Source organism: Phoca vitulina, unplaced genomic scaffold (genome assembly GCF_004348235.1).
Source record: "Phoca vitulina isolate PV1807 unplaced genomic scaffold, GSC_HSeal_1.0 scaffold102, whole genome shotgun sequence".
In the NCBI taxonomy this organism is placed as follows: Eukaryota; Metazoa; Chordata; class Mammalia; order Carnivora; family Phocidae; genus Phoca; species Phoca vitulina.
The window spans coordinates 289,856-316,399 of NW_022589805.1; the positions used below are offsets into that span (position 1 = coordinate 289,856).

The following is a 26,544-nucleotide window of genomic DNA, read 5'->3' on the forward strand; positions in this document are numbered from 1 at the left end:
CCTCCAAGGAGTAACAGCTGAGGAGCAGGCACCAAAGCAAGGACAGAAATAACTAGAAAAAAAAACCAAAGAAATTTCCACGATGCTTGCAGCCAAATATAACAGGCTTAGAGAAGTTCCAAACCAGTGGCGGGGGGGAAGGGGTGCATGGGTGGGCGAGGCCGAATCTCTGCATGCGAGAGCACACCTGGAAATCAGCCCTCAGACGCTCCTTCTCAGGGTGTGCATGCCGGGCAAGGGTCAAGGCTCCCAGGGAATCCTGTCAGCACGGGACAGAGCCCGGGAGACGTGGCTCTCAGGCGCAGGGAACGGCTTATGCCCAGGGATATGCCCCATTTCCTAACTATCACTTCCTGTGCAGTGGAGAGGAGCTGAGTATCTCTAAGGGGCCAAAGTCAAAATAATCTGTCACGCTGTTAGACACCTATCAGTCAAATACCTCTAACTTTTTCAAATTTGGGAAGGGATACGACAGATCTAGAATGCCGAAACACAGAGAAAAGCAGATGCAAAAGACCAGTATCCTGTAGGGTCCCATTCATATGAAATGTCCAGAAAAGGCAAATTTATATAGAAAGAAAGTAGATCAATGGTTGCTGGGCATAGGGGTGGAACAGGGATTAACAACAAATGGGTGTGGGGGTCCCACTACTGGGGGGAGGACAACGCTTGGAAATGGATTGACAGCCAGGCCGTGCTGCTCGGTGAAGTTACTAAAAATCACTGGAGTGTACACTTGACACAGGCAGATTTTATGATACATAAAATATTCCTCAAAAAAGTTAAAAAGAAAAAAAAAAGGAGACTAGAATAGGAAAAAGAGTGAGAAGAGCACAGAAGACAGAGAAAGCATGTGCGCTGTGCTGGGGAGCCCAGATCTGCATGGCCCAGGGGAGTGTCCGGGAGGGGGGCTAGGGAGAACTCTGAATCGATCTGAGGACGTTGAAATAGAAACACATACGGCTTTAAAAGATACTCTGGTTATTTCACAAAACACACAGTGAAAATTAAAAATAGAATTTTTATTAGTTCTGAATAATCTGAATTAAACTCACCCCAATTTCTTCACATATTCCAAATATCCAATAAGGATCTCATGGTAAACAGCTGTCCGGAGGCATCGGGGCCGGAAGAAATGAATACTGTCCAGATAAGATATGTACACACGCCTGAGGGGTGGGTGGGAAGAAATTAATTGGTATCCCCCAAACTTGAAACCAAACACCAACATCCAAAAAAAGCTCCAGAAATAAATTCTGTTTTCACAGCATTTACACTGGCCATGCAGACAAGACCTAAGAAAACTCCTATCACCAAGGGCCACTGCCCATGAATAAACAATTCCATCCCCGGGCCAAGAGCCCACGATGGAGAGCCATGGGAAGGCCAGGGCAAACGAACACAAAGCCTCTTCCAATTCCCTCTCACCTGGATTCTTGACTGAATGTGAAATAACTCTTGGCAGAGGTACTTGGTTTTTACAACACGTGGGCCCATGGAGTGATCCCCACCCCACTCTCTGTAGGTTTACCTGCCCCAGGTAAGACAGGGACAAGAGCAACACCAGGACTGGAACCCATGAGTACTCACTACACAAAACACACTTTAAACAGTCATCAAAACCCTTCATTTCTCACTGGCTTAGTGGAAAACTCAACTAACTAGTTTGGTTTGTTAGGCGTGGCTTATCTGATTTAAACCCAGGTCTGGAGCACACAGGTTCTCCAACAAGACACTTAGGGTCTCAGTCCACTGTGACACCGCGGGCCCACTGATATGTACCCAAGAGGAGGAGGAGGACTACCTTGTGTTTGGAGGGGGGCAATCAGAGCCATACTCTTGCACGTGCATCCCAAAGAAGCACACATCCACTCCGTCAATTTCCTCAAAAGCAAAGAGCGCTTTGGTTCGATACGGGAAAGATTCTGACATTTCCCCAGAATCCACAAACCTGAAATCAAAGTCAGAGCCTGAGGTTTGCACACATCATTGTTTTACAAGGTGCTTTATAAATGAGGCCTGCTGCTCTAAGCCCATGCACAGTGCAGAGGAGCTGGAGGCCTGCTCGCCTCTGCTGACTGCTGGCCCAGAGCTCTGCCCACCAGCCTGGCCTTGGGCAGCTCGGGGCTGTGACTCTATTCTTCGTGACATAGTCTTGCTCAGCCAGGAATTTTACCTCCCCTTATGAATATGGAATACTGAGAGAAGGGTTGACTGTACCATACACGCTGAAAAACCTTTAAATTATACAAACTCTAAGCTTATTTTTTTTTAGCACTCTCTACACCCAATGTAGGGCTCGAACTCACAACCCCAAGATCAAGAGTCGCATGTGCTACTGACTGAGCCAGCGAGGCGCCCTGAATTATACAAACTCTAAAGCTGTGCCAGAAAGCAGGGCTTTGGTTAACCAGGTACAGGACCCCTCAAAGAGCGCTTTACAAAATAGCACAACGTGTGCACACAAACCGTGACTTCATCCCGGGCTTGACCTCCACAGTCTTGTCTGAGCTGGCCACCACACGGACAAAGACCTCCCCAGCTTCAGGATGATTCTGTCGCCGCAAAAACTTGTTGACTCGGTCTTCCAAGTGGTTGCCCAATCGTGTGGTCTGTAGTCCTGCAAAGTCCAGAGCAAACGGGTGAGGGGGCTTTCGATGGGTTATGTAGAAGGTGGCTGAGGCCACAGGACCCACCCTTCTTATAGTGCAGTCTGATTTTTTCTTTTTAAAGAGTTTATTTATTTGTGACAGAGGTAGAGAGAGAGCACACACAAGCAGGGGGAACAGAGAAAGGGAGAAGCAGACTCCCCACTGAGCAAGGAGCCTGATGCGGGGCTCGATCCCAGGACCCCGGGATCATGACCTGAGCTGAAGGCAGACGCTGAGCCACACCGGTGCCCCTAGTGCAGTCTGATTGATTTTCTAAGGATTAATGTTTTCCAAATCCAGAAGGGACCTAGTCTGTCCTACAAGGTAAGCATGTAAGGGAAAGGTGGACTCTGGAATCTCAGGTGCTCCAAACACTGACAAGTGCTGTCATTTAAATGCCCACGTATTTCCACCTTTTTTTTAGCTGCAAGGGCAGAAGAGCCATGAAGGCCGACTGAGGGCTGTGGGGTAAAGTGGAAGGAGCAGACACAGGGGCCATGCTGAGCCCACCTCTTGCCTCCCCTGCCCTGGCCCGGATGAGGCTGCGATCTGGCCCCGGGCGCCCCCACGTGGCTGCTCAGTGTCAGAGCTGTGCCCGCAGCCAGAATCCACAGTGGAGAAACTCTGCTTTTTCTGGAGGGCAGGGCTGCTCTCCCCTTCCCGCCCAGCTCAGAGGAGTCCAGCATGCAGCCTTGCGAGTTCATCCCAGGCAGGAGCTCATACAGCATCAGAACCCAGTTCAGCCCTGAACCCCCTCCACACCTTCCCTCTCCTGGGGATGCCCCAGGTGTGGCCACCGTGACAGGACTTTTCCAGGAAGCTACCCCCAGATAAAACATTGGTCACAGCATAAAAACTCTTCACAGGAGGGGAAAAGACTAGAAGGAAAAGCTACAGAAGGTTAACAGTTACAGGTATGGGATTTGAAAGACGTTTTCTTCTTTATATTTACTGATTTTTAAATATTTACTACGTGGATGAGAAATGTTTTTAAAAAGCTATTTGGGATTTCCTAAGATTCCTTACTGAAGCCAAGAAGTACCTAGAAAATTTAGATTTTCTAAATTCCATTTTTCTACAATTAATATAGTAATGGTGGAGCTTTTTTTGGTATCTAAGTTATACCTGCATACAAGTGATTTAAAAAGAAAACACGACACGAATATGAAATAAAAACCCTACAGAAAAATAAAAACTTGAAAAGCTATACAACTGAGGGGAAAAGTGGATTTCACACCTGGACGAAGGCATGCCCTCCACTCAGCCATGGAAGCTCTGCTGAGCACCGTGGGTGCAGAGGGGCCTGGGGGCTGGCACATCTACCCCAGCAGCCTCTGGAGGAGACCCTCCCGTTCCCACCCCCGCGGGCCCCCTCATGCCACTGCTGAGCAAGTCTGGTTCCCCTTACTCCCCTTCCCTTTTCAACACAGGACCCTACATACTGTGGTTTTCAAATAGCAAACGGAAGAATAAACCTTTAAAATTAGGTCTTTACTTTTTTCTTCAAATAACCTGAATTACCTGTACTAAAAAAAAAAAAAAAAAAAAAAAAGAGCTTTAAATGAGACCATATATGACAATCTTGTTGCAGGCACCAAACCGAGCGCTATGAAGGTGCTGAGGGCCCCCAGAAGAGCAGCTGCTCCTGTGGCAAAGAGGAGAGGCTCGTGCAGAGGCGTCCCCGCAGAACGATTTCGGGGAGCATCACGCCCCTTGTGTCCGACACACACAGCTCTGCCTCGCTCTCACGTCCCAGGGCTCCTCCTCATGCTGCAGGGGCCGTCCTTACACACGGCTTCACACACATACACACACGTCGTGGGACACACGTGCACAAGTGCAATCGCGGAGTCTGGAAACGAACACTAGATTGCAGTCCCCCTTCCTCTCCCAGTGATCAAATCCTTTGGCCTTCTGCTCTCCGACATTGGAGCTGTCCCATTTCCAGGGAGGCTTCTCACAACCCAACACAGGGACTCTGACTCGGAAGCACCTCTGGTGGTTCTCCTTTTCCCTCCACCCGGCCAGGCTGGGCACAGCGCAGGGTGTCAGGGAGGGAGGGGTGGAGGGAGTGGGGGACAGTCAGTTGTTGACCGTGCTTCACCCACTCGTCAGCGGTATGGGGCTGGTACCAATGCAAATGAGGCAGCCCGTCCTTTGGGGCCTACAGACCCTCGCAAAGGCTGTGCCCACACGTCCACACCAAACGACGCCGGGTGGCCAGACTTTGAAGGTTTTCTGTCAGTGAGTGTTGTCCATCTTCAACCCTAAAGGCTCTCATCGCAGACCCGCTCTTGGGTTGTTCTTCTGCCCCCATCCGCTACCAGCTGCAACTGCTCTCCGACCCGGGCCCAGCTCTCCTGGCAATTGTGTTCTGGGCACGAGGCTCTGGCCCAGGAAAGTGTTTCTAGCTTGCTGACTGCTTTAGTGATCTCACCCTGAATGGACCCTCTAAAGCAGGGGTTCTCACTGGAAGCAACTCTGCTCTCCTTGGGGAACATCTGCCAATGTTCGGAGACATTTCTGAAGGTGACCACTCATGGGACTGGGGTTCGTGTTACTGGCACTTAACGGGTAGCAGCCAGAGATGCTCTTAAATATCCTACAAAGCGTAGGACAGCCCCCCAAACAGAAAATTACCTGGCCCTGAATGTCAATGGTGGCTCAGGTTGAGAAACCCTGATCTGAAGAGAAATATTACAATGGTTTGTGAGTTCATCCGTATTTCAAAAGATTTCACAAGAGTGAGCTAAAGTTATAGGGTAACTATGGATTTTGGTAACGACAGTCTAACCCTGAATTAGCAATGACTTGGAGGCCCACAGTGGCTTCCTCCTTGCTTGCTCCCCTTTTTCTCCTCCCCCTCTCCATCCCATCTCGCTCCTACTCCCTGATCCTCAGATGGCCTGGCTCCTGCTGGGGACACCCTGCCCTGCTGGGGAGGGTGACAGCTGCAGGGAGCGCTGGACAAGCAAGCTGTAAAGGCTCCACCGCGGGTGGCATTCTCACTCGGGGTCGCTGTGAACTCAGCAAAGGCCAGCTCAGGGACGCCATGCTGCGGAAGGTGACCCCTAGCCCTCGAGAACCAAGTTGACGAAAATCTCATATTGCACACTTTTGAAAAGAATGCTATCTCTGAAAGAGTCAAGACTACCCAGGAAGAGTTACCTGGCGTAGCAACAGGCTGCTCTCTACTGTGAAGAGACACCAGGAGCCGCCCTAAACACAGCAGCAACGCTCACAAGTCCTCATGCAGACGGGCCTCTGCCAGTCCCGGCCGGTGGCGGCCGACTCCAGCAGGCCGAGGGCCACGCCGGCCGATGGACCAGTGGCTGCCCCACACGCACCCAGGGCTGAGCATGCTGGTCGCGACAGGATGTCAGAGTGGGGTGCGTGTGTGTGTTGGGGGGCAGGGAGGTCTTACTTCTGAGCCACTTGAAAAGGATCTGCTGACAAGTTTTCTCTCAGAATTTACAAAGTTTAACGTTATATCTGAGCTTTCTAAACTTTCATTTAAAACATGAACTGACCATAAAGCTAGTTTTCATGTAAAGAGCACGTCCAGTGTTTCCATGGAGGGGTAAGACCGGACAAGTACAAAGTATGTAAAACAAACTCACAGTACAGGGCCTCGGACAAGGGAGCCCCAAGCCGCACACGGAGAGGAGCTGCAGGAAGACCAGGAAGGGGGACAAGCGCCTCACACTCAGACGGGGAGACAGAAGCCCTCCCACAACTTACTCTTAGCACTGAACTTGTTTTCTTTCCGAGTTCTGCCAGTCTTCTTCAAACAGTTGTCGCACACAAAGCTGCAAAAAAAGAAGGGGTGTGATCAGAGTGTATGAAATAGTCTACGCTGCCAAACCAGCGACATGCAGCTGGGAAGTGCTTCGCTGGCATCACTATTCGCAAGTGAAGAGGCAGGCTGCTTTGAGTCTACAATCCCTAAAGCAGGCAAATACTTACGATGTAAATAAACTGAGAACCGGCTGCCACCTACCCCCCCCAGCCCTTGCTGGCCCTCGCTAACGGGCAACAGCCAATGCCCAGCAGCATGCCCCCCTCTCCAGTCCCGGCAGAGAGGCTTTCCCTTCCCCAGGATCACAGGAAATCACCAGGAAACTACTCACCCTGAAGGCCAGATGATGTCATAGTGCAGAACACAAATCTGATGCATCTTCCGGCCACACTCCTTGCAATCAACAAAACTGGAAGACAGAGAGAGTGCTCTAACGCACATGGAAGCACGCAAGGGGGTCGTCTGTAGGAGCCTGTGTACCGCATGCGCACCTCATCCTCTGCATCACTGCCTGCATTTGTGGCGTTAATGCTTCTGCCGACTGATTCAGCCACATTTTACTTTACTTTTTCTTCTAAGGTTAAGCTGTACGCCCAACGTGGGGCTCGAACTCACAACTCCAAGATCAAGTCGCATCGATATGATACTTTCTATGAGAAAGCGGACTTCCTCCATTTCTCTGTACAAATGCCTATCCCTTGCTTCTCCCAATCTCCTTGACAACCAGAAATGAAACTTTACTTTCAAAAACTGCTATGATAGAGGCGGATTTTACAGGCCAGTATTTCTTTTCTTTTCTTTTTTAAATGTTTATTTATTTATTTATTCATGAAAGTCAGAGAGAGAGAGAGAGAGAGGCAGAGGCAGAGGGAGAAGCAGGCTCCCCGCCTAGCAGGGAGCCCGATGCGGGACTCGATCCCAGGACCCTGGGATCATGACCTGAGCCGAAGGCAGACGCTTAATCATCTGAGCCACCCAGGCGCCCCACAGGCCAGTATTTCTGAGATGACTACACATTTTCAAGACCAGGGCTTGCACTGGTGACCGCACATGCCCAAACTGCCTCAAATAACAGAGAACAATGCTTCCAGTGTCAGAAACACTTGCTCTTAAGCCTAGGCGCAGGAAGCATCTGCTCGGAGTCAGCTACAAAGGTGGGAAGTGTCAAGCTGACTGGTAAATGCCGGGCTTTATTCACGTGAGCACCAGAGAGCAGGGGTACACCGCTCCGCTCACTTCCGTAGCAGCCCCCATGCTGCCTCACCTGGGCCCTGTCACCTTACTTGGGACTCTTAGTTGCCAACATGCGTGGACATCAAAACCTGCTTATTCAGCCACGCCCTTAACTACCACCACAACTTATGCCTTATGACCAGCTTATCAGAGAAGTTCTGACAGAACGAGAACATCCATCTAATCTTATCACTGTTGAAATTCAGTAACTGGAGAGCATGCTACAGGGACGTACATGTTTTGTCAGAGTTTTAAAAAAGAATCCGTATCGGGCGCCTGGGTGGCTCAGTCATTAAGCAACTGCCTTCGGCTCAGGTCATGGTCCCAGGGTCCTGGGATCGAGTCCCACATCGGGCTCCCTGCTCCGCGGGAAGCCTGCTTCTCCCTCTCCCACTCCCCTCTGCTTGTGTTTCCTCTCTCACTGTGTCTCTCTCTGTCAAATAAATAAATAAAATCTTTAAAAAAAAATAAAAAAATAAAAAAGAATCCGTATCTGAAATAACTTCATACAAAAAAATCCCACCCAGGGCAAAGTATTTCCAATGTTCCAACAGTGTCTTCTCCTGCAGGCCAGTCACGAGGAGGGATTTTCCTGATCGGAAACTAAAATCCAAAAGTCAGAAAGAAATCGCTATCTACTCACGGTTCAGGATCTAAGGTATCATTTTTCTTCTTTTCAAACTGATCCTTTGAAATTGTCCTTGTTTAAAAAAAAAAAAAAGAAAAGAAAAGAAAAAAGAGAAATGTTAATTAACAAAATTTACCTGCTGAGTCTAAATTACAGGGTCTGTAGGATATTACTTTGTAACTATTTTTTCAAATAAAAAGTAAATAATGGTCAGCCAAGATCTCAAGCAGATGTAATGAAGGCATGAACATATAAAATTTATCTCCACAGAAAGCACTACCATCTGTTTTTCTCTATCTGCCTTGGGATATTTCCTCCCAACTACCACCAGCACTTACTCTGAGATCCAAACCTATATTTCAATCAAATCTGTATGGTGAATGGCTCCTGGATCTGATGGATAACTGGCATATTCAATTCTTCTAATTACAATAGAATTAGATGACACAAGATCAGCATCTACTAGGGGATATTTTATTTATTCTTAAAGGACCGAAGACCTGGTTTCTATACTGTCCTTTTGTTATGATCAGTGTATATATGAATTATTTCTGATTCATGGAACTGTATAATCCAATTATCAATCACATAATCGGACCAAAGAATTAAGATTACAAGGGACATAAAAATAAATTATGTAGAATTTCAAGCATTTCGGTTTATGTGTCTCATGAGTGGCTACGGTTCGTTCTGTGTTTGGAAATAGTAAATGTGGAGTGCAGTCCGTGTCCTAGACTGCTGGAAGCTGCTCTGGTGGGAAGCCCTCCTGCCTGTAGGGACAGTCCCGCGAGCAGACTTCCCAGCAGGGCAGGAATCACGGAAGAGTCAGGAGAAAAGAGAGAACCACAAAATGCTGGCAGTCCTGGGTAGACACGGTGGCTGGCAGGTTTTCGGTATCTCAAGCATATAAAGGAGTTGACCATTCAGCTCCAAAATGAGTGGATTTGCTCTTTCTGGCCACATTCTGACTATGTGACCACTCAAAGATGAATTCAGTGAAGGAATGAATGAACCAACTCATGCCTGTGCACGCCAGAGCACATGAGCAAGAGCCACCGCTCCAGCAAGGAAGGAGACATGTTTCCTCTCTGGGGTCTCACAGTCTGCGTTCTAGGACAGAGGTTTCAGTGGAAGATGGAATGAATGCTGAAGATGGGGTATGTACGCAAGATTCATTTCTCGCTACTGCCAGGTCTGTCAAAAGGGTGAACTGGTTTCTGAGGTGTAACTGAAAATTTACAATTTCCCCAAATGGAGGAGGACCACCACTAGGAAAAGGCAAGTATTTTAAAAGAAGAGACAGAGCAAGGTCGAGAGAGACCAGAGAGCTGCAGTGGGGGCTACAGCATCACGGTCTTCAAAGGAGGGGAGAACGTGGAGGTGGCCCTGGTGTTCAGCTAAAGAGCTGCATTCCAAAGTATGAACGTGGGTATAGTTGAGTATGAAAAAATGCACCAGCATGGCGGAGGTGCTTCCCTTTTAATCATGGGCAATAGGCAAAAAACAAGAGTCAACCCCGAGAAAAATGACAGGATAGTACTTACGTCTGGGGCTGTGAAGGGTCGTCACCCAGGGTAACATTCTCCCCCTGGATCTCTGTGAAACACTTCTCACAGAAATGATACCTGTCAGCAAGAAGGCCATACTTGGGTGAACTGGTCCATCATAACACACAGCCACCCAAGCAACGAAGCCACCAATCAGAGCAGGGCAGATCACCACGACGAAGGGGGGGGCGTTGTTGGTTGATTGATGGGTCAGTGAGGACAATGAAAGGAACAGGGGCAGGTGGGGAAGGGCAGGATTAGAGAACAGGGAAGGGAACAGATAGCACAGACATAGAGGTAAGACGCAAACACCGAGACAACACAGAGCAGAAAGCCAAGGCAAAGCTTGATTAGCATTCGGTCTCACTGCACACATCACAGGCCATCATCGCTAACAACGGCTGGGCTCGGGCCAGCTCTGAGATGCAAACGTTTTCAAGGAGTTGTTAATACTAGAATTGCAAGGAGCCTCAATTTAGGAGTTTGACTTTTGTTATTACTTAGAGAAAATCAAATATAACTCCAGGGTTTGCGATGGAAAAAAATTCACTTTTGAACAAAATAGTCTAACAAAGGCCTTAAAAAAGCAATTATTTTTCAAAATGGCAAATTTATGCTTGACAGCAATTCACAGATTTTATTTCCGGTAGTAAGCCAGATCTTTAAAGGTACTAAAAATGTTGAGCACGCAGAACTCGTTTTAATTTTTTCCTGTTATTTTTCCTCGTGTTAATCACTTAGTTAATTGGGTTATAATACAAATGAAACCAAATCCATATTCTAGACAAACATTTAACAGAAATGCAGTCAGGGTCAAAGACTTTCCAGCCATTTATCAGTACGTATGTACAAAGAGAAAAAGCTGAGATATATTGTATAAACAATACAATATATGTAAATCCATGAACAATTTTAAAGACTTTTAAAATTCAATTCTAAGCTTTGGTTTAAACTTTTTGGTAATGGGACCAATCGTTCACCAATCTGAGATCCTCAGTTATTAACTGCTCTGACTTGGTGACAATCCAAGTTAAGCAAATTTAGAGAGTTGATCTTTAAAGCACAATCTGCATTTGAGAAATTATCCATCACCCCAATTTCTTGAAAGATAATATGGAGCCTGGGCTCGAAGTATCAAATAAGAACAATTAAAAACTATTAAATGTTTGGAAAGGACACGCATGAGAAATCAACAAAAATGCAGGCTAATGCTGCATAAAACAAGATGGGCACACAGGAGTACTGTCAAAATAAACAAGCCGAAGGGAGGTGAACGATACAAGCGGAGAGGAGGAGTGGAAGGTAGTGGCAGCAGCACAGTCAAATGCGGTTTTAGTGCTCAGAACTACGTCTACAAGATGCCACGAGGATTAGTGTTAAAGACACTGTGACGAGACTTGGAGCGCCACGCCACACGGACACGCGCAGGGGACGCGGCAGCTTGCAGGCTCACTCACGCACGCGCACACACGGCTGCAAAGGACGGAGGCTCAGGCCCCTGGCTGGCCGTCTGTCTCCGTTACTGCTCAGGTCAGTCCCCCTCAAGTTCTAATTCTAGTCTGAATTAAACACACTGAGCATTTTGTCTGTGTACTTCTCTGACTAAACACACAGAGTCAATTAAAAGCACAAAACTTTAGAGCATGCACCCATCTCAAAATGATCCGATCTTTTAAATTGTTGAGGAGGAACATGACAGATTCACTGTGGGTAGCAACTGGATTAATGAAAGTTTCTTCTGGGACCGGTTTATTTAGAATGATTCAATCAATGAATTCTGCCAAGATTAAAAACTCTGACCAGGAACAAACATTGCTGTTTAAAAATCTCTGTATCTATATGTTCTTCTCCTGAGTCAACTGGCTATCACTATCTCATAAATATTCGTATGGAGCCTTGAAATCACGTGGTAAAAAGAATTTCCATGTGCAGGAGGGTGTGATCATCACTGGCACGAAAGAATTAAAGTACAGAAACCATAAACCAATTCAGAGGTGACCAGGGCAATATGCAAAAAAGATATCCCCCTCAACAGCAAGTGTTTCCCTTTTGAAAATAAAACTTGGACTTGACTGTTCCAATTCATTTTACGACCAAACGTATAGCCACTGTGGGTGAGCGAAAAGCTGAACTCCTCTGGAAACGAAATCACCACGATAATTACACGTGAGGCAAAACGGCTTTAAGATCCTGGACAAACTCTTAGCTTTTATTCAAGCAGGGTATCAAGCCCAGGAACATTGAGGAAACAAGAATCTTAAGCCCACCGTTTTCTCGCGGCGGAAACCGGCCCAGAATGCAACACTGATGGCTCAAGGGCAGGCCCGGCAGTGGCAGAAGCCTACACTTTGTGTAACTAGCTCTCATCTGCAAAGAACCTCAGCGTCAGAAAGTGGGAGGCACAGAGAGAGTTAACACGCTCTAGTGCCTGTCCCAGAGCAAGTGGAGACATCGGAGACATTGGAGAATCGAACCTGCTGGGGTTTGAGAATGGGAGGGGAAGGCCCAGGCCGCCCTTCAGTGTGCCCTCCTGAGAGGTGGTGACCCGTCTGGAGAAGGGGCACAGCCACCCACTGGTCAAGTCTGCTGAAACCACCTTGGCAATCAGTGGGGGACAGATGGGAATGCCAGGCTGCCCCCACATTACCTAGTCCTAACTTTTTCACCCTAAAAATACAGAATGGTTCAGAAAGTCACTTTTCAATCTTAAGAGCCTTGCTGACATTAGCCTTGTGTGAAGGAAGCAATTTCATGAATATGCAATTGCAACGGAGAAATACTTCACATAATCCGATGATGATGTGCATCTGGGTACCTAAAGTTAGCACAATGTAACTGCATAGTTTATCTATAAGGGTAATGTATGGAGTAAATTTTCAAATGCAGATTGTTTTAAGTACCATATCAGTATATACAAATAACTGGGACATCTAAAGATAGTATCTGGAAAATCCAATATAGCCGTTTTCTCAACATGAGTTACTTTCAAATTTTCAAAGCATGGAAACAAGTGAAAATGTACTCATATGTTAGTTTAAATATTAATTTCACTTGTTTAAATGGTCTGTAGGACTTTCTATTGTTCGAAATGCCCAAACAGTTACTCAAGAGAACACCGGTGTTGCTAAGTAGCCAAAGATGCGAAGAAAAGTGTCAGCAGTCAGGACGCTGACTGCAGTTAGGCCACTGCTTTCTTAGCACGACAACACGTTACTCTCTCCAAGTACGGTATTCTAGGAAGCACACCTTGTGAGATTCAGCTAAGGAGCAGTATGCCTACACTTTAAAAATGTATCACTAACAGAACAGAACTCCTTTATTTCTCTACTCGTAAGAAAAACATTATTACTTTTGCTGAGTAAAGATAAAATTCTACACAAAACTAAAACTGGATATTTCAGAGCTTTCGAAACAACCCCGTGTTTTCACTCCACGCATAACCTCCTGTCGGGAGAGTAGCAGTGTAACCTGATCCTATCAACTCTATTTAAATTAACTGCTCTCCACTTAAAAATGGCCAAAATCTGTGCAAATAAGCAAAGGCAGGGTCTCAACGGACCCGGGGACAGTGAAAAGGCCCCAAACTTTAGAAATGATGGCAAACAACCTGCTGTCTGTTCTTCCCTCTAGACCCAAACCACGCTGGGCATCCAGTAGCAGGGGCATTTTTCAGGGAATAGTTAACTGAAATCTGTTCTCTTGAAGTTTCATAACTTTATTTTGCTTGGCACATAAAAGTTTCCGAAGGGAATTCCTGATCATTATTTGACGGAAAGTGACAATCGAGGTTGTCAGGGAAGGTGTTAAAACTTGGTACGTTATGGGGTGTGCTGAACGCCATGGGGCTAAAACTCACCGGCGGGGCCAGAACGCCCAGAACAGCACGTGTCACTACAGGAGTGACTCTATCATGAAGGACTGTGGTATTATTTCAAACGCTCCTACTGACAGAAGGGAAGTCAGGACAGGAACTAAGTCCAGGCGTGAACGTATTTTTAGGACAGGGGCACAGGCCACACTCCTGTTCCCCCAGAACAAGCACTGGCATCTCATGCTGCCACCGTGCCAGGATGAGGGGGCCGGGAAGGGCTTAGAAATCGCACCTTGAGACATTTTTAGGTCAACAGTTCTCTCTCTCTTTTTTTAAGCACAATTTTGATGGGAGTTACTAATTATTGTAAATATGATTAGATTTTTTTTAAAAAATTCAAGTACTTTAAAAGCCCAACTAGAAGATAAATATTTCAAAATTCCAAATTATTCAGGCCTGTGGACATATCTCTGAATAACAAAAAGCCCTTTCCTGATCTTCCTCGAAATATGAGAACATAGGTAATCACTATAAGCAGACAAAATCAAGTAATCAAAACATCAAACCCTAATGTTGATGCTTAATACTTGAACCTAAAGAGGAAGAAGAGGCACAAAGTGGCACCTTGGTCACATACATTTCACCACCTGTTCCTAACATGCAGGCAAAGTAACTGAATGTGACCGAGATTTACCACCTGTGCCTCCAGGCACAACACCCTCACGCTATGGCAACGTGGGGCCACTTGGAGCAACAGATACAACTAACTTTAATTTTCAACCCCCGCGCCCCCAAAACTGTGGAAGTCACATCTGTATGGCAAATGAGCAACAAAAAATATTATTTTCATTCTCTTCTGCTTAAGAAAGTAGATTCAGCCATCTTCACGTTTCAAGAGAATGGCAAAGATTTCTCGAGGACGCCTCCCACTCACAAAACCCTGAAACGGCCATTCTGTGACAGGAGAGTTCACGTGGAACTCAACAAGAACACTCATTCTGTGTTGTGCTATTAGCTAAAAAAAAAAATCTTTAAGTCTAAAGCTTTTAGTACTTTTTTAGATAAATTATCACTAAATAAAGTCTTTCCATCAGACTGTCCAGGCCAAGTTATCTAAGCAAATACATGCGAAATAGTAAAATACAATGTATCCACTTTACTAAGATCTTCAAAAACGGTAAAGCTCCCCTTATTAGACTTACTCTCACCTGCAGACTCTTTCTTATGTGGTTACATTTTGGAAAGACCACAGCTTAAGAATGAATGCTCCTGATTCAAGTAGTGCAATGAGCAGTTTTGAGCTTAAATTTTTATACTGTAAAAGGGTGCTTTAAAATTAAGAGACCGAGGGCCTATCTGAGTGAGCAGCACTAAAACTGTGGCCCGTTTCATTAGAACTTCAGAAGAGAAATAATGTACCCAGGCTACCATCAGCTGAACACGCCTTGCCCTAAGACCTTCCTTTCATCCCGTAACTCGGGACATGGGCTCGGGCTTACCTATTCTGATAGCTGTAGTAGGCAGCGTCACGGGGAATTGTACACAGCTGCTTTCCGTAGCAGCACAAAGTCTGTGGGGAGAACTCATACTGCAAAAACAAAGGAGAAAATACTAAAAATATATCCTAGTTACTGTCACATCATATTCTAGTTCATTATGGAGAGTTAGATTCAGCTAGTAAAATATTTCTGTTAGCACACGGGATAGTTTTCTAACAATTTTCACAGCTATTTAGAGACGTTTTTGGATTCAATGTGATGGAATCAGTTGCCGGGAGACATTTATTACAGATGGATAAATGGATGCAAGGGCAGCCAGAAAGGCGTAACCCAAGGTCTTCTCCAGTAAGCACCTCTAGCTTTGATCATCCATTACATGGCTTCAGGCAATCAACTGTTTTTACCAAAGACCAGACCCCATCTGGGTCCTTCCCAGCACATAGGTGTGGCCAAAATGTTGAGTCTTTCATGTCATCATAATACCCTCTCTGGCTCGAAACCAGGGAAGTTCACTTTCCAGAAAAAGTTTAAACTGTACCTTGCGTCCACAGCAATATCCAAGGGACTGCATAACAGGGTCAATTTCTTGCTCAAAGACCTCTGCAAGTTTACTGCAGAACTTATAGACCCGGGACGTCTTACGATTATAGAGCCAGGCATTGTTGAACATAAGCCAGACATCATCCACATACTGCCAGGGTTCTTGGTACTGCCCTGTATCCAGCTTCCGTTTGATGGTGGAAAGGTCCATGGGATTCTTCACAATGTCAAAATAATCCTTAAAGACAAAATAGTCTCAGTCTAGCGGATCCCCCAAATACCAAATGCCAGCCTTATGTAGCAGCTTTATCTTAAAAAACAAAACAGGAATAATCAGCCCCAGAACAACCTCCATTTTTAGTAGTAATAAATGGGAACTAAAGAGAAAACAGTCTCTGACCTTCCTCTGATTTTATTATCTAAAATTGTAATTAGTATTGTCAAGCGTGACCAAATTATTTCAAAGGCAAAGTTAAGGGCAAAATAATATCATTATTTAATAAAAGAATGTGTTAAAAATGTTTTTTTATATAGAATTTTTAAAATATGGATTTTAATCCACTGAATTAAAAAGGTAAGCACATTTATCAGACATTGTTTTTCTAGAGATTTACTCTTGGTCCTGGCAAACAAGATGAAATTCCAAGACAAACACAAGAACAGAAACAAAAATAGTGACACTGCTCAAGAGAAACCTGTGGGGTTGCCATGGCCCTTATAAGACTTCCCAGAAATACCAGAACGAGACCCACATGCTTTCTAACTGGTGTCCACCAGTTCTTCAAATCCCCCCTTTCAGACGAAGGCTCACACAGAGCCCCAGGCAGACAGCAAGGCTACGGAGGCTGTGCACCAAGGCAAGCAGGCGGTGCGCCCCTGCCACGGACCCCCGGGGCTGACCGAACAGGTGGGGAAACAGACATTCCAATCAATGAGACAAAGATATATTACTGTTTTGACAGAAAAGTTTTTTTTTTTTTTTAATAGGAGAAAAATCTTCAAAACAAGGGTTCGTTACCCAACTTTCAGAGATAAAACATGGATATTCTAAGTATCTCTGGTAAGGCTTTCTTTTTATTATATTAACTTACCGGAATTCCTAGGAGCTGAGGATCTACAGGCTGCCGAAAAGGTAGGGACTCCGGATCCTGTCGATACAGCGCTTCGAGGGTTGGCATCAGAGCCTGGCGTAACTCCTCCGGCTTAAAGACTACGGTTAGAAAACATCAGGAAGTGACCCTACTTACAAGGCGCTCAGACTCTTTGTCCATCACATTTCAAATGGAAGCCTAGGCTGCTTCTAGAAGGCCCCAATCATCTCCACCCATGGCCTCCCAAGCCGTGCAGCTCCCAAGGGCTCTCATTCACCGCAGAGTCCACGGACATTCTCAAGCTACAATTCGGGGCTTCTGAAAACACCGTTACAATAGGGTTTTAAAACTGCTTCTACGTCACAAGGCTAAATATCACACTGGTAAGTTTGCTTCTTCAATAATAAGGGTTTCCAACGTTCAAACTGTGCTGCAACAGAAAATGAAGCTAACTCCCAAATCTGCTTCCTTGATCCAATGGGTGGTAATAAAGCCATTTCACTGGAAGAGGGCCTTTCTTCCTCTGATGAAATCTGTCTGTCCCTGGACAAAGTAAACTCAGATACCTGGGACAAATGGTTTTGTCTTACAACCTCACAAACAAATGTACATAGTAACAGAGAAACAAAATCAAGTTTTTCCCCAAAACTTCTGAATCGTTCCCTCCTACATTTACCAATGCCCACTCCCTCCACCCCTCAGCCACTCCATTTCCTACTACACCTTGTGTTGTCACCAATCCAAGGATAAACACCGGCTGCCACATATATTCAAGACGATACATTCATAGAAAACCCAGTGAGTTTTACCTACCGGGGAAAACGTGCGTAACAACCTATGAAGGCAAGAGGCAGGTCGGTGAGCAGCGCTTGTGTTCTGCTGCATCCCGCTTTAGAGATGGGACCACTGCTGGGGGCCGGTGAGCAGATGTGCCCCACGGGAGCCTCACGAAACACATACACATCCTGCCTCCAGCTAGCTCCTTTTCTTCTATTCTGTTTTTACAGTAATGGAGTAGCATTTGGTTTTCTTTGAATAACTCTTTCCAAGAGAACAATTCTTTAATCAATAGCTTTTTCCTTCTTCTTAGGCCAGGGGTCAGCAAACTTGGACTCATTGGCCCAATCTGACCAGCCACCTGCCTTTGTACAACTCATGAGCTAAGATTGGGTTTTGTGGTGTTTCACGGTTAGGAAAAAAAGAAAAGAATAATATTTCATGATACACAAAATCAAATTTTAGTCTCCAAAAATAAAGGTTTGTGAGAAGGCAGTTATGCGCATTTGCTCACATACTGTCTGCAGCGGCTTTCACACCACGAAACGTTCTGGCGCACGAAGCCCAAGGGGAGCGATCGGGCTCTTCTCAGAGCCTGTGGCGAGCCTGCTGCAGGCCCATCATCTCCCAGGGGCAACCTCACACGCACGTCACTTCGGTCAGTCGCTCATTACTCACTACACATTTGTTGAAAACACCTATGCCAAGGAAAAAGCAGCTCCAAACTCCTGTCTTTAGCCACCGGCCTGATGTAAAATCACTTCCTCAGTCACACCTGCCACATTTCAAGTGCTCAGGAGCTACATGTGGTTGGTGACAACTACAGAGAGCACAGACACGTAATGTTCCTGTCGTCTCAGAAAGTTCTAGCACTGCTCCAGGCCCTTTCTAAAAAAAGAACACCCACACACCCACCTGCTCAGTAGTTTCACATATAGGTCCTCCTAGTTTGGAACAAGAACCTCCTTGAAAATTGGGGAAAAAACTAAATTGCTCAGAGGGCCAGGCAGGTGAAGTCACAGAGCCAGCAGGGAGAAATGGGGACTCGGGCAAACTGGAGAGCCCAAGCCCCGGCTGAGGCTCCCACCCAGACTGCTGCCACAGGAATGCAAGCGCAATGCTGACAGAGCTTCTCATTTTCAAAGAAAAGCCAGAAATTCAGAGTTTTATTTGTAATTCCTCGTTTTTAAAAATATTGTGTGGGTCAAACAAAACATGTCTATGGGGCTGGATCCAGTTTTCAAGGGTCTGTGCAACCAAGTTTACTTCCATAACATAAAACGATTTTCACAGTAACACTAGGCCGTCACCTGCCTGGTACACCGTGCTGACGCCGGCACAAATGGGTAAAAGGAACCACAAGGAGAGTCCCTCGCACCGCAGCACAACGCAGGCAGCGGCACTAATGCTGCGTTAGTGTCGTTGTGCTCTCAAGCCCTGGCTACGCGTCTGGATCTCCAATGACCAAACAGGAAGCCGGCGGTCCTGACAGAAAACGCTCGTGTGCGCAGAGCTGAGAGTGGAGGCAGCTGCTTCTCTGCACGGAGCACAGAAGACTGGGGAGGTTAGACGAGCTATGGGTATTCAGATCTGGGCAAGTGGCAGACATTTTCCCAAAAAGGAACTAAGTGGGCTAGTGACACCAAGGACAACTGACAGTATTTGTTGCCAATGGTAAAGTTTGGACTTACATCAAAATTCGAATTTGGAGAACTTTTATCTGTCATGTGAGTTTGACAGCCTTCCCAAATTTCCAAGACTTTTTTGAGGAGACTCACAGTGGTATTAATCAATGTGATTTTTAAAACTATCGTACAGTGAAGTGTGGTGACATCTGGAAAATCTGTGTAACTCATGAGCCAAATTCCAAGATGACCAAAGGATCATGTTATTTAAAAAAAAAAAAAAAAATTCACACAAGGACAAAAGATTCATTCACAGCACAAGACAGATAGACTCTAACGTCACTGGGCATGAAGAACCCAGAGCTATGCATCCAGACTTCACACAGAAACTAATCTTTAGGAAACCTGCACTTGTTGAGTTTTGGTGTAGTATTAAAAAAGAACACCCACAATTATCTGAAAAAGCTCTTACTCTTTCTTTTATCAAACAGCTATCTGCGTGGGGTGGGGCTGTCTTCAGGGGCATGAACCGAACAACGCAGCACAACAGAGACAGCAGCGGCAGCAGGAGAGTCTAGCCACGTCCGCCGAAATCTCTGAGTCGCAAAATTGTACAGAAAACACTGTCACTACTCTAAGTATGTTTGTTGTGGGAAACTTATTTTTCATAAAAATGTGTTATTCGTGGATGCCATGTAACAGATTTGTTAAATGAATGTTTTTAAAATTTCTAATAGAGTAAATAGTGACAGATAATCCATATGAACAAAAACTCCGGGATCCTCAATTTTTAGGAGCATAAACAGGTCTTAGACCAAAAACTTGAAAGCTTCTGTAGGTTCTCCCTCCCAGTGGCAAAACTATACAATATCAGCCTCTCACAGTTCTCTGCTTTCTCAAATGTGCCACAAGCAGCTCTTAACTTCTGAGCCACATCCCCCATTTGCAAGGGTCACCTAACAACGTTCTGACACTCTGTTGACCTCCTTACAGTGGACCTCCAATGGGTTCCCTCCGACTCCCTCTGTGAGACTGGCTCAGCCAGCACATCTCAGAGCCCAGAGCATCTTCACTTATCACCCGAGGCCACTGGGCCCTACCGCACTGCGCACTTACTCTGGGCACACAGTCTCCCGTCTGTAACAGTGCGCACATGTTCTGCCATGGTGGTAACTTCCCTCGCATGGCTTTCGGGCAATCTCCTGCTCAAATCGATCATGCTTGTCCACAGCTTGCCGAGTAAAGAAAGCCCAAGCTTCTTGGCAGGCACAAGGACTCAGATGCAATCTCTACCCTGGCCCCACAGCCAGTGACAGCTCAGAGGAGAGATGTGCTCCTGGGCTGCCCCTCAGAGCCGTGGCTCGTTTCTCATTCCTACCATAAGCCCTGTGGGCCCTCGGGCTGGAGTCTAGCTCGCTGTCACCATTTCTGAAAAGGTAAAACTTGGGGAATGGCAGGCAGCAAAGATAAAAGCTTTAGTTTTTAACCCGCAATGTGCAATCACAACACGACGGAAAGGCAGCACAGTTGAAAAGTTCAAGGAAACACGGCCTACTTTTCTTGCGTGGCTGTGAAGGAGATGTTGACTGAGAGGCGGCCCCATTAGCGTTGTTCTCTTCTTCCTCTTTAGCTTCTACTTTGACTTCTGGTTTCTTCTCGTCCACTTCCATCGATTCTGATTTCTGTTCTGTTGTGTCTGATTCTTCTTTAACTTGAGAAGATCCCTGTATATCCTCCTCCATCATCTTGAGAAAAACAGAATTACAGACAACGATGTATGAATAGCAAAAAACTTTATTCTAACTCAGCCTCACTGGAAGTCTTTCAACCATCTATCTGGGCTCGTCAAGCCATCCCCTACTCGAGCTGCATTTACCATCCCTTCCTCTCCCCCAGGGAGGACTGGAGCATCTGGGGCCGGGTGAGTTGCCTTAATACAGCACCACTGCAATCAGAGTCCTGATTCAAAAAATTTACATGCTTGAGTGCTTACAAGACACTGCATCCACACACCCCACCACCTGCTCAGTAGTTTCACATATAGGTCCTCCTAGTTTGGAACAAGAACCTCCTTGAAAATTGGGGAAAAAAGCAAATTGCTCAGAGGGCCAGGCAGGTGAAGTCACAGAGCCAGCAGGGAGGAATGGGGACTCGGGCAAACTGGAGAGCCCAAGCCCCGGCTGAGGCTCCCACCCAGACTGCTGCCACAGGAATGCAAGCGCAATGCTGACAGAGCTTCTCATTTTCAAAGAAAAGCCAGAAATTCAGAGTTTTATTTGTAATTCCTCATTTTTAAAAATATTGTGTGGGTCAAACAAAACATGTCTATGGGGCTGGATCCAGTTTTCAACTTTTGCCACAGGTTTGTGAACGAGCACACCCTTGTGCAGTCCAACGCTGCAGAACTACGTATGAACGAAGAACGGCAGTGAAAAGTCACGGGATGATTCAGTCATTTAAAATATAAACCAGTACTCTTATTTCTGGCAAAATAAAGTAAAACCCATACCTAATACCTAAAAATAACCACTCTATTTTTAACCTCTATCCTCTCTGAACCCATAATCAAACAGGGTATTAAAGCAAAAAGCAGCGTCATCCACGGAGGACCCGTGGTGTCTCCCCTTAGCACACTTGAGTGACATATCTGCGTGCTGCGCATCTGCTCACGCCCTGGAATGGCACCTACCGCAGACCCAGGCTCCCCCTTGGAGTCACTGGCATCAGGCTCAGTGTCCTCAGTCTTGACCTCTGTCTTCACTTCCAGCATTGGTACATCGGGTCCTGGCTGCTGGGAGTTGGTTTCAGCGCTGGCCACCGAGGAAGGAGTAGGGACCCTGTTATCGATGCTGGCGGCTGCCTGGGAAAGCTGTGGAGAAACGAAAATTATTTATCTCCGGTACTAAGACAACAGAAATGCTGTTAAACTCTATTGTTCACCCAAAACACAGTTTCATGTTAACATTTCTCAACACTAACCTAACAGACAGCCCTATTTGAGAGAGCTAAAGAACAGAAAATTTATTTATTTATTTATTTTTTAAAGATTTTATTTATTTATTTGAGAGAGAGAGCATGAGAGGGGGGAGGGTCAGAGGGAGAAGCAGACTCCCTGCCGAGCAGGGAGCCCGATGCGGGACTCGATCCAGGGACTCCGGGATCATGACCTGAGCCGAAGGCAGTCGCTTAACCAACTGAGCCACCCAGGCGCCCAAGAACAGAAAATTTAAAACAGGAGTCCCAGGGGAAGTCAACTTCATGTAGAAACACAAAGAACTTCCTACCAAGAATGTAGAGATGGAAGAGCAGGGCTTTCCACATTTTGATATAAGACTATTTTCTGGAAGTTTCTACCTAAGTCACAGAACCACCTATTTTAAAATTAATTCCTTCCAATAAGGTCATTACAGTTTATTGTAAAATGCTTAACTGTATATATAGAAGTGTACATGTAGAAGGGGGATGAAGTGCCTACATGAAGAATGTGTAATTAGCCTGTTATAACTGCAGGGGCAGGGGTGGTGGTGGTGGTGGTGGTGGAGTAAGCAAACATCAAGGTAAGGAACCACCACAAGAACTCTCAATTTTCAAAGCCTTACTCATAGTTGTTTGTTTTGTTTTGTTTTTTTAAAGATTTTATTTATCCATTTTAGAGAGAGAGCGAGCCCAAGAGCATTCATAAGTCAGGGGAGGGGTAAAAGGGGGAGGGAGAGGGACAAGGAGACTCCGTACTGAGCTCAGAGCCCGAAGACCCTGAGATCACGACCTAAGCCGAAACCAAGTCGGATGCTCAACTGACTGAGCCACCCAGGCACCCCGCCTCACAGAGTTCTAATTTAAGTAAACAAAAGAGGACATAAAATTACAAAGGAATCTTATAAATAAGAAATATAAAATAAGGATAAATAATAAACATACTTCCTGTAGAGAAATACATACGGTAATGTTATCTTGGGGGTGTTGTTAAGATTTTGATATTTTATAAATAAATATCCTCAGTCCCTAAGAATAAAGTTAATGTATTTCAGAGGGAAGGGTGGTTTCTAAGTCAGGATGATATGAAAACAGAGGTGAAGATTTCATTGGCAACTGGGGCAGGGGTGCGGGGGGTGGCGAGTGGGCAGCCTACAGCTGGGCACGGCCAGCAAGCAGGTCCACGGAGGATTGGGCAGACATGAGCCACAGAAAGCGCTAACCTGGGTCTGCCATTTTGTCGTGAGAAGAATAGGCTCCAGGTCTGAAAATAAGGCTGACAGGCAAAGTCAAAGCACATACAATTAGGAACGTGACTTGTTTACCATATCCTCAGAATGTTAAGAGAAAAACTACTAACACTCAGAGGACACCCACCTAGGACAGATAATGGGGAACACACGGCTCCTATGTACAGACAGAGGACCCACGTATGATTTCTTTATAACTGCTAATTTCTAAAAACTCGTTTAATGAGAGAAGATAATCTTAAGTCACATCTGGCCAAACACAAACATGGCCTTTGGAGCCAATGTCAGGGACAAAATACAGCTCCTACGGTTTGATTAGGGGACAGATACTCTCTGGGCTTGCGCCAAGACACTAAGACAACTTTGTGACAGGATTTTTTTTTATGGAGAAGTTCTCGATCAGGAGCTTCAGCCCAAAGACAGACTGCGGGGCTCACCGGTGTGCCAGGAGGCTGAGTGTGCACAGGTGTCGGCTGCTGCTGTGACGACTGAGGGGTGGCCACAGACGGGGGCTGGACTGGGGTCTGAGGCTGTGGGGTCACCTGGGCCTGGGCTGCTGCCTGGACCGTAGGGGTGCTCTGGGTTTGGCTAGCACTGGGCACGGAGCCTGGAGTCGGGGTGGGAGTCTGCCCGGAAGACGACACGGGAGTCGATGGCTGGGTGGGGGCTGCTGGCTGAGGAGGAGTCATCCCAGGCGCCGTCGGGTGCTGGAGAGATGGCATGCCGGCAGCCGTGGAAGCAGGAGGTGGCGTCTGGTGCAGCGGTGACTGTGTCACTGGTGGGCAGGGCAGCTGGCCGGCCTGGGGCCCAAGCATGTTCAGAGGGTTAGGAAGAGCGGCACCAGGCACCTGTCCCTAACAGAGCCAACAGAGGATGTTAAAGTTATTTCCCCAACAGATTTAAAGAATTAAACGCATGAAAATCTAACCACGGTTTCTTGGTGAGGTCTGCTCGTTTCAAGGGCATGTGCCATTTGTAAAACCTCACCCAGCTGTACACTTATAATAACATGCACTTTCCAGTAAAGTTAATGCAATGCAATGTTTCTCATCCTGTGATTTACAGAACTGTTGAAACCTCTGGCTTAAACTAACACATATCCACTCAGCTTACAAGCTTCATGCTCCAAAACATCTACCCGCTTAGACCACTGAAAAAGGTATTTCTTTTTTCAAGAAATGACTTACTGAAACACTGAAATGTTTCAATAAAGTGATTCCCAAATGGGGACATGCTTCACAATTATTTGTGGACTTCTTAAAAAAGCGATTCCAAATCACTGCTCTAGAACAGGGGTCAGGGCCCAATCCAGCTAGCTGCCTGTTCCTGTAGGCAAGTCTGGAACACAGCCACGCCCCTTCATTTACGTGTGAACGACTATGCCCCTGGCAGCTCCACAACAGTGAGGCCGAGGAGTTCAAAGAGTCGGAAGTATTTACAGGAACAGGTCTGCTGTTCCAGAACAACGGTGTGTTACAGAAATGAAGAATTAGTAAATATTTAGTGAGTAAATCGAACATAGTCAATGACTTTTTTCAACATTACTTCATGTAAAAACTGAGAACAGGAATACTGTCTTCCAGGGGAAGATCCAGCCTGTTCTAAACGCATGCACATGTGTATACAGCAGCAACTCCATGCCCGACAATCAACAGTTCTCCAAAGTGGGAAAAAAGGCACTAAAATGAATGGAAAATAGTTCTCCTCAGCTTTAAACAGCATCATTAAAAACAAATTTGACAAGAAGAGAACTACTCAATCGATCCAGTTAGCGGACTTCACCCAGGATGCCCAGAGAGACGGGCAACAGGACACACCAACCAAGTCGCCAGCCGAGTTCATGGGGCCTTGTTCTCACTCTCTAATATTCAAGGTCTCTCAAGATCACATGTGAATTTAAAACACACAAATAAAAACCAAGAAAATGACCACTAAAACCCAAAAACACAAAACACAAAGCCTATGAACCAAAAAACCACAATCCATTCCACTTTGGTATGAAGTTCGCCCAGAGATCATAAGAGTAATTCTAAAGAAGGTAAAAATAACAACAAAATGGGGGTAAAAAAATCAAGAGATGCTCATGTGTAATAATGAGATGTGTATTCTGGAATTCTAATCAGGAGGAAGCTGGGGCCCCGACCCGGGTGCGCAGTACCTGTGGCACGCCTGTCTGGGCCGCCGGCTGCCCCATGCCCACACTGTTTACGCTCATCGCCCCACTGGAGGACTGGAACTGGTTCTGTGGCAGGAACTGGTTCTGTGCAGGCGCCTGGGCCATAATGTTGTTGGCGTGAGCGCCCATCATGTTCGGAGGCTGAGGCATTCGGGAAGGAGAAATGGCCATCTAAAAGACAAGCATCATCAAGAGATCGGAGGATGAGGACCAGCGTCTTCAAGACAGAACTCTCTGAACCCTCCCTTCCCTGTGGCAAGAGAACCACCACTAAGACCTTCCGGCTCCCAGGCACTTTGCGTGCTTTCTCATGCAACGTCTCCAAGAAGCCAGTTTCAAATTCATCTCTGAATAGAGATCAATAGCATGCTACACTTTAAAGTTCAAAATATGCCTTTCACAACTTCTCTGACGTGTTAAGAACGCAGCCTCAGGACAGTAAGCTCCAGGAGCCAAGAGACGCTGTCAAGCATCTCTCGGCGACATATCTGAGACTGCCTACTCCAACCTCAGAACTTGTGTCTTCTCACAAAGTCACAAGTTCCTATGAATTTATCATCCCAATAAAAATAAACAATGGTCATATAATTCTCATTTGTAGTCATGAAGACCAAAGAGAGAGGGAGAGAGATATGAAGTAAATAAAGCATAACCAAATCCAGAGAAACAAGCACAATCTCAATTTCACTGCGTAGAGAATTTTCCTTATTCGAGCAAGGCCCTCTCAGCACAGCTGAGGCAAAGAGAAGCACTTACCCCTGGAACGGAGCCCATACTGTTCATCGGGACAGAGTGGTTCATGGGGGATGCCGCACGTGGTCCCATGGGAGCTTGTGGCAACTGTACATTCCCCAAGGACATCGGGGTAAATGAATTCATCCCTGTAAATGCACCCACAATGATTCATTAGAAAAAGCACCCACAGGAAAACAGAGCTACAGTTC

At 46.1% G+C, this 26,544-nt stretch overlaps 1 protein-coding gene across 4 annotated transcripts in view; it reads right to left on the reverse strand.

Annotated features, from left to right (window-relative positions):
* The window catches only part of CREBBP (CREB binding protein), a 121,725-nt gene that overhangs the window by 7,554 nt on the left and 87,627 nt on the right, over positions 1-26,544 (reverse strand). For 3 of the 4 annotated variants that reach the window (XM_032397760.1, XM_032397758.1, XM_032397761.1), the window contains 15 exons: positions 26,357-26,481; positions 25,583-25,771; positions 23,862-24,278; positions 21,891-22,070; positions 20,757-20,946; positions 16,800-16,918; positions 15,707-15,946; positions 15,169-15,257; positions 9,856-9,936; positions 8,327-8,383; positions 6,782-6,859; positions 6,393-6,460; positions 2,470-2,620; positions 1,805-1,951; positions 1,056-1,169 (listed from right to left, as the gene is read on the reverse strand). In XM_032397760.1, the coding sequence (XP_032253651.1) occupies positions 1,056-1,169; positions 1,805-1,951; positions 2,470-2,620; positions 6,393-6,460; positions 6,782-6,859; positions 8,327-8,383; positions 9,856-9,936; positions 15,169-15,257; positions 15,707-15,946; positions 16,800-16,918; positions 20,757-20,946; positions 21,891-22,070; positions 23,862-24,278; positions 25,583-25,771; positions 26,357-26,481 (2,245 nt within the window). The remainder of the gene's footprint in view (positions 1-1,055; positions 1,170-1,804; positions 1,952-2,469; positions 2,621-6,392; positions 6,461-6,781; positions 6,860-8,326; positions 8,384-9,855; positions 9,937-15,168; positions 15,258-15,706; positions 15,947-16,799; positions 16,919-20,756; positions 20,947-21,890; positions 22,071-23,861; positions 24,279-25,582; positions 25,772-26,356; positions 26,482-26,544) is intronic. The other variant, XM_032397759.1, reaches the window with a different exon arrangement.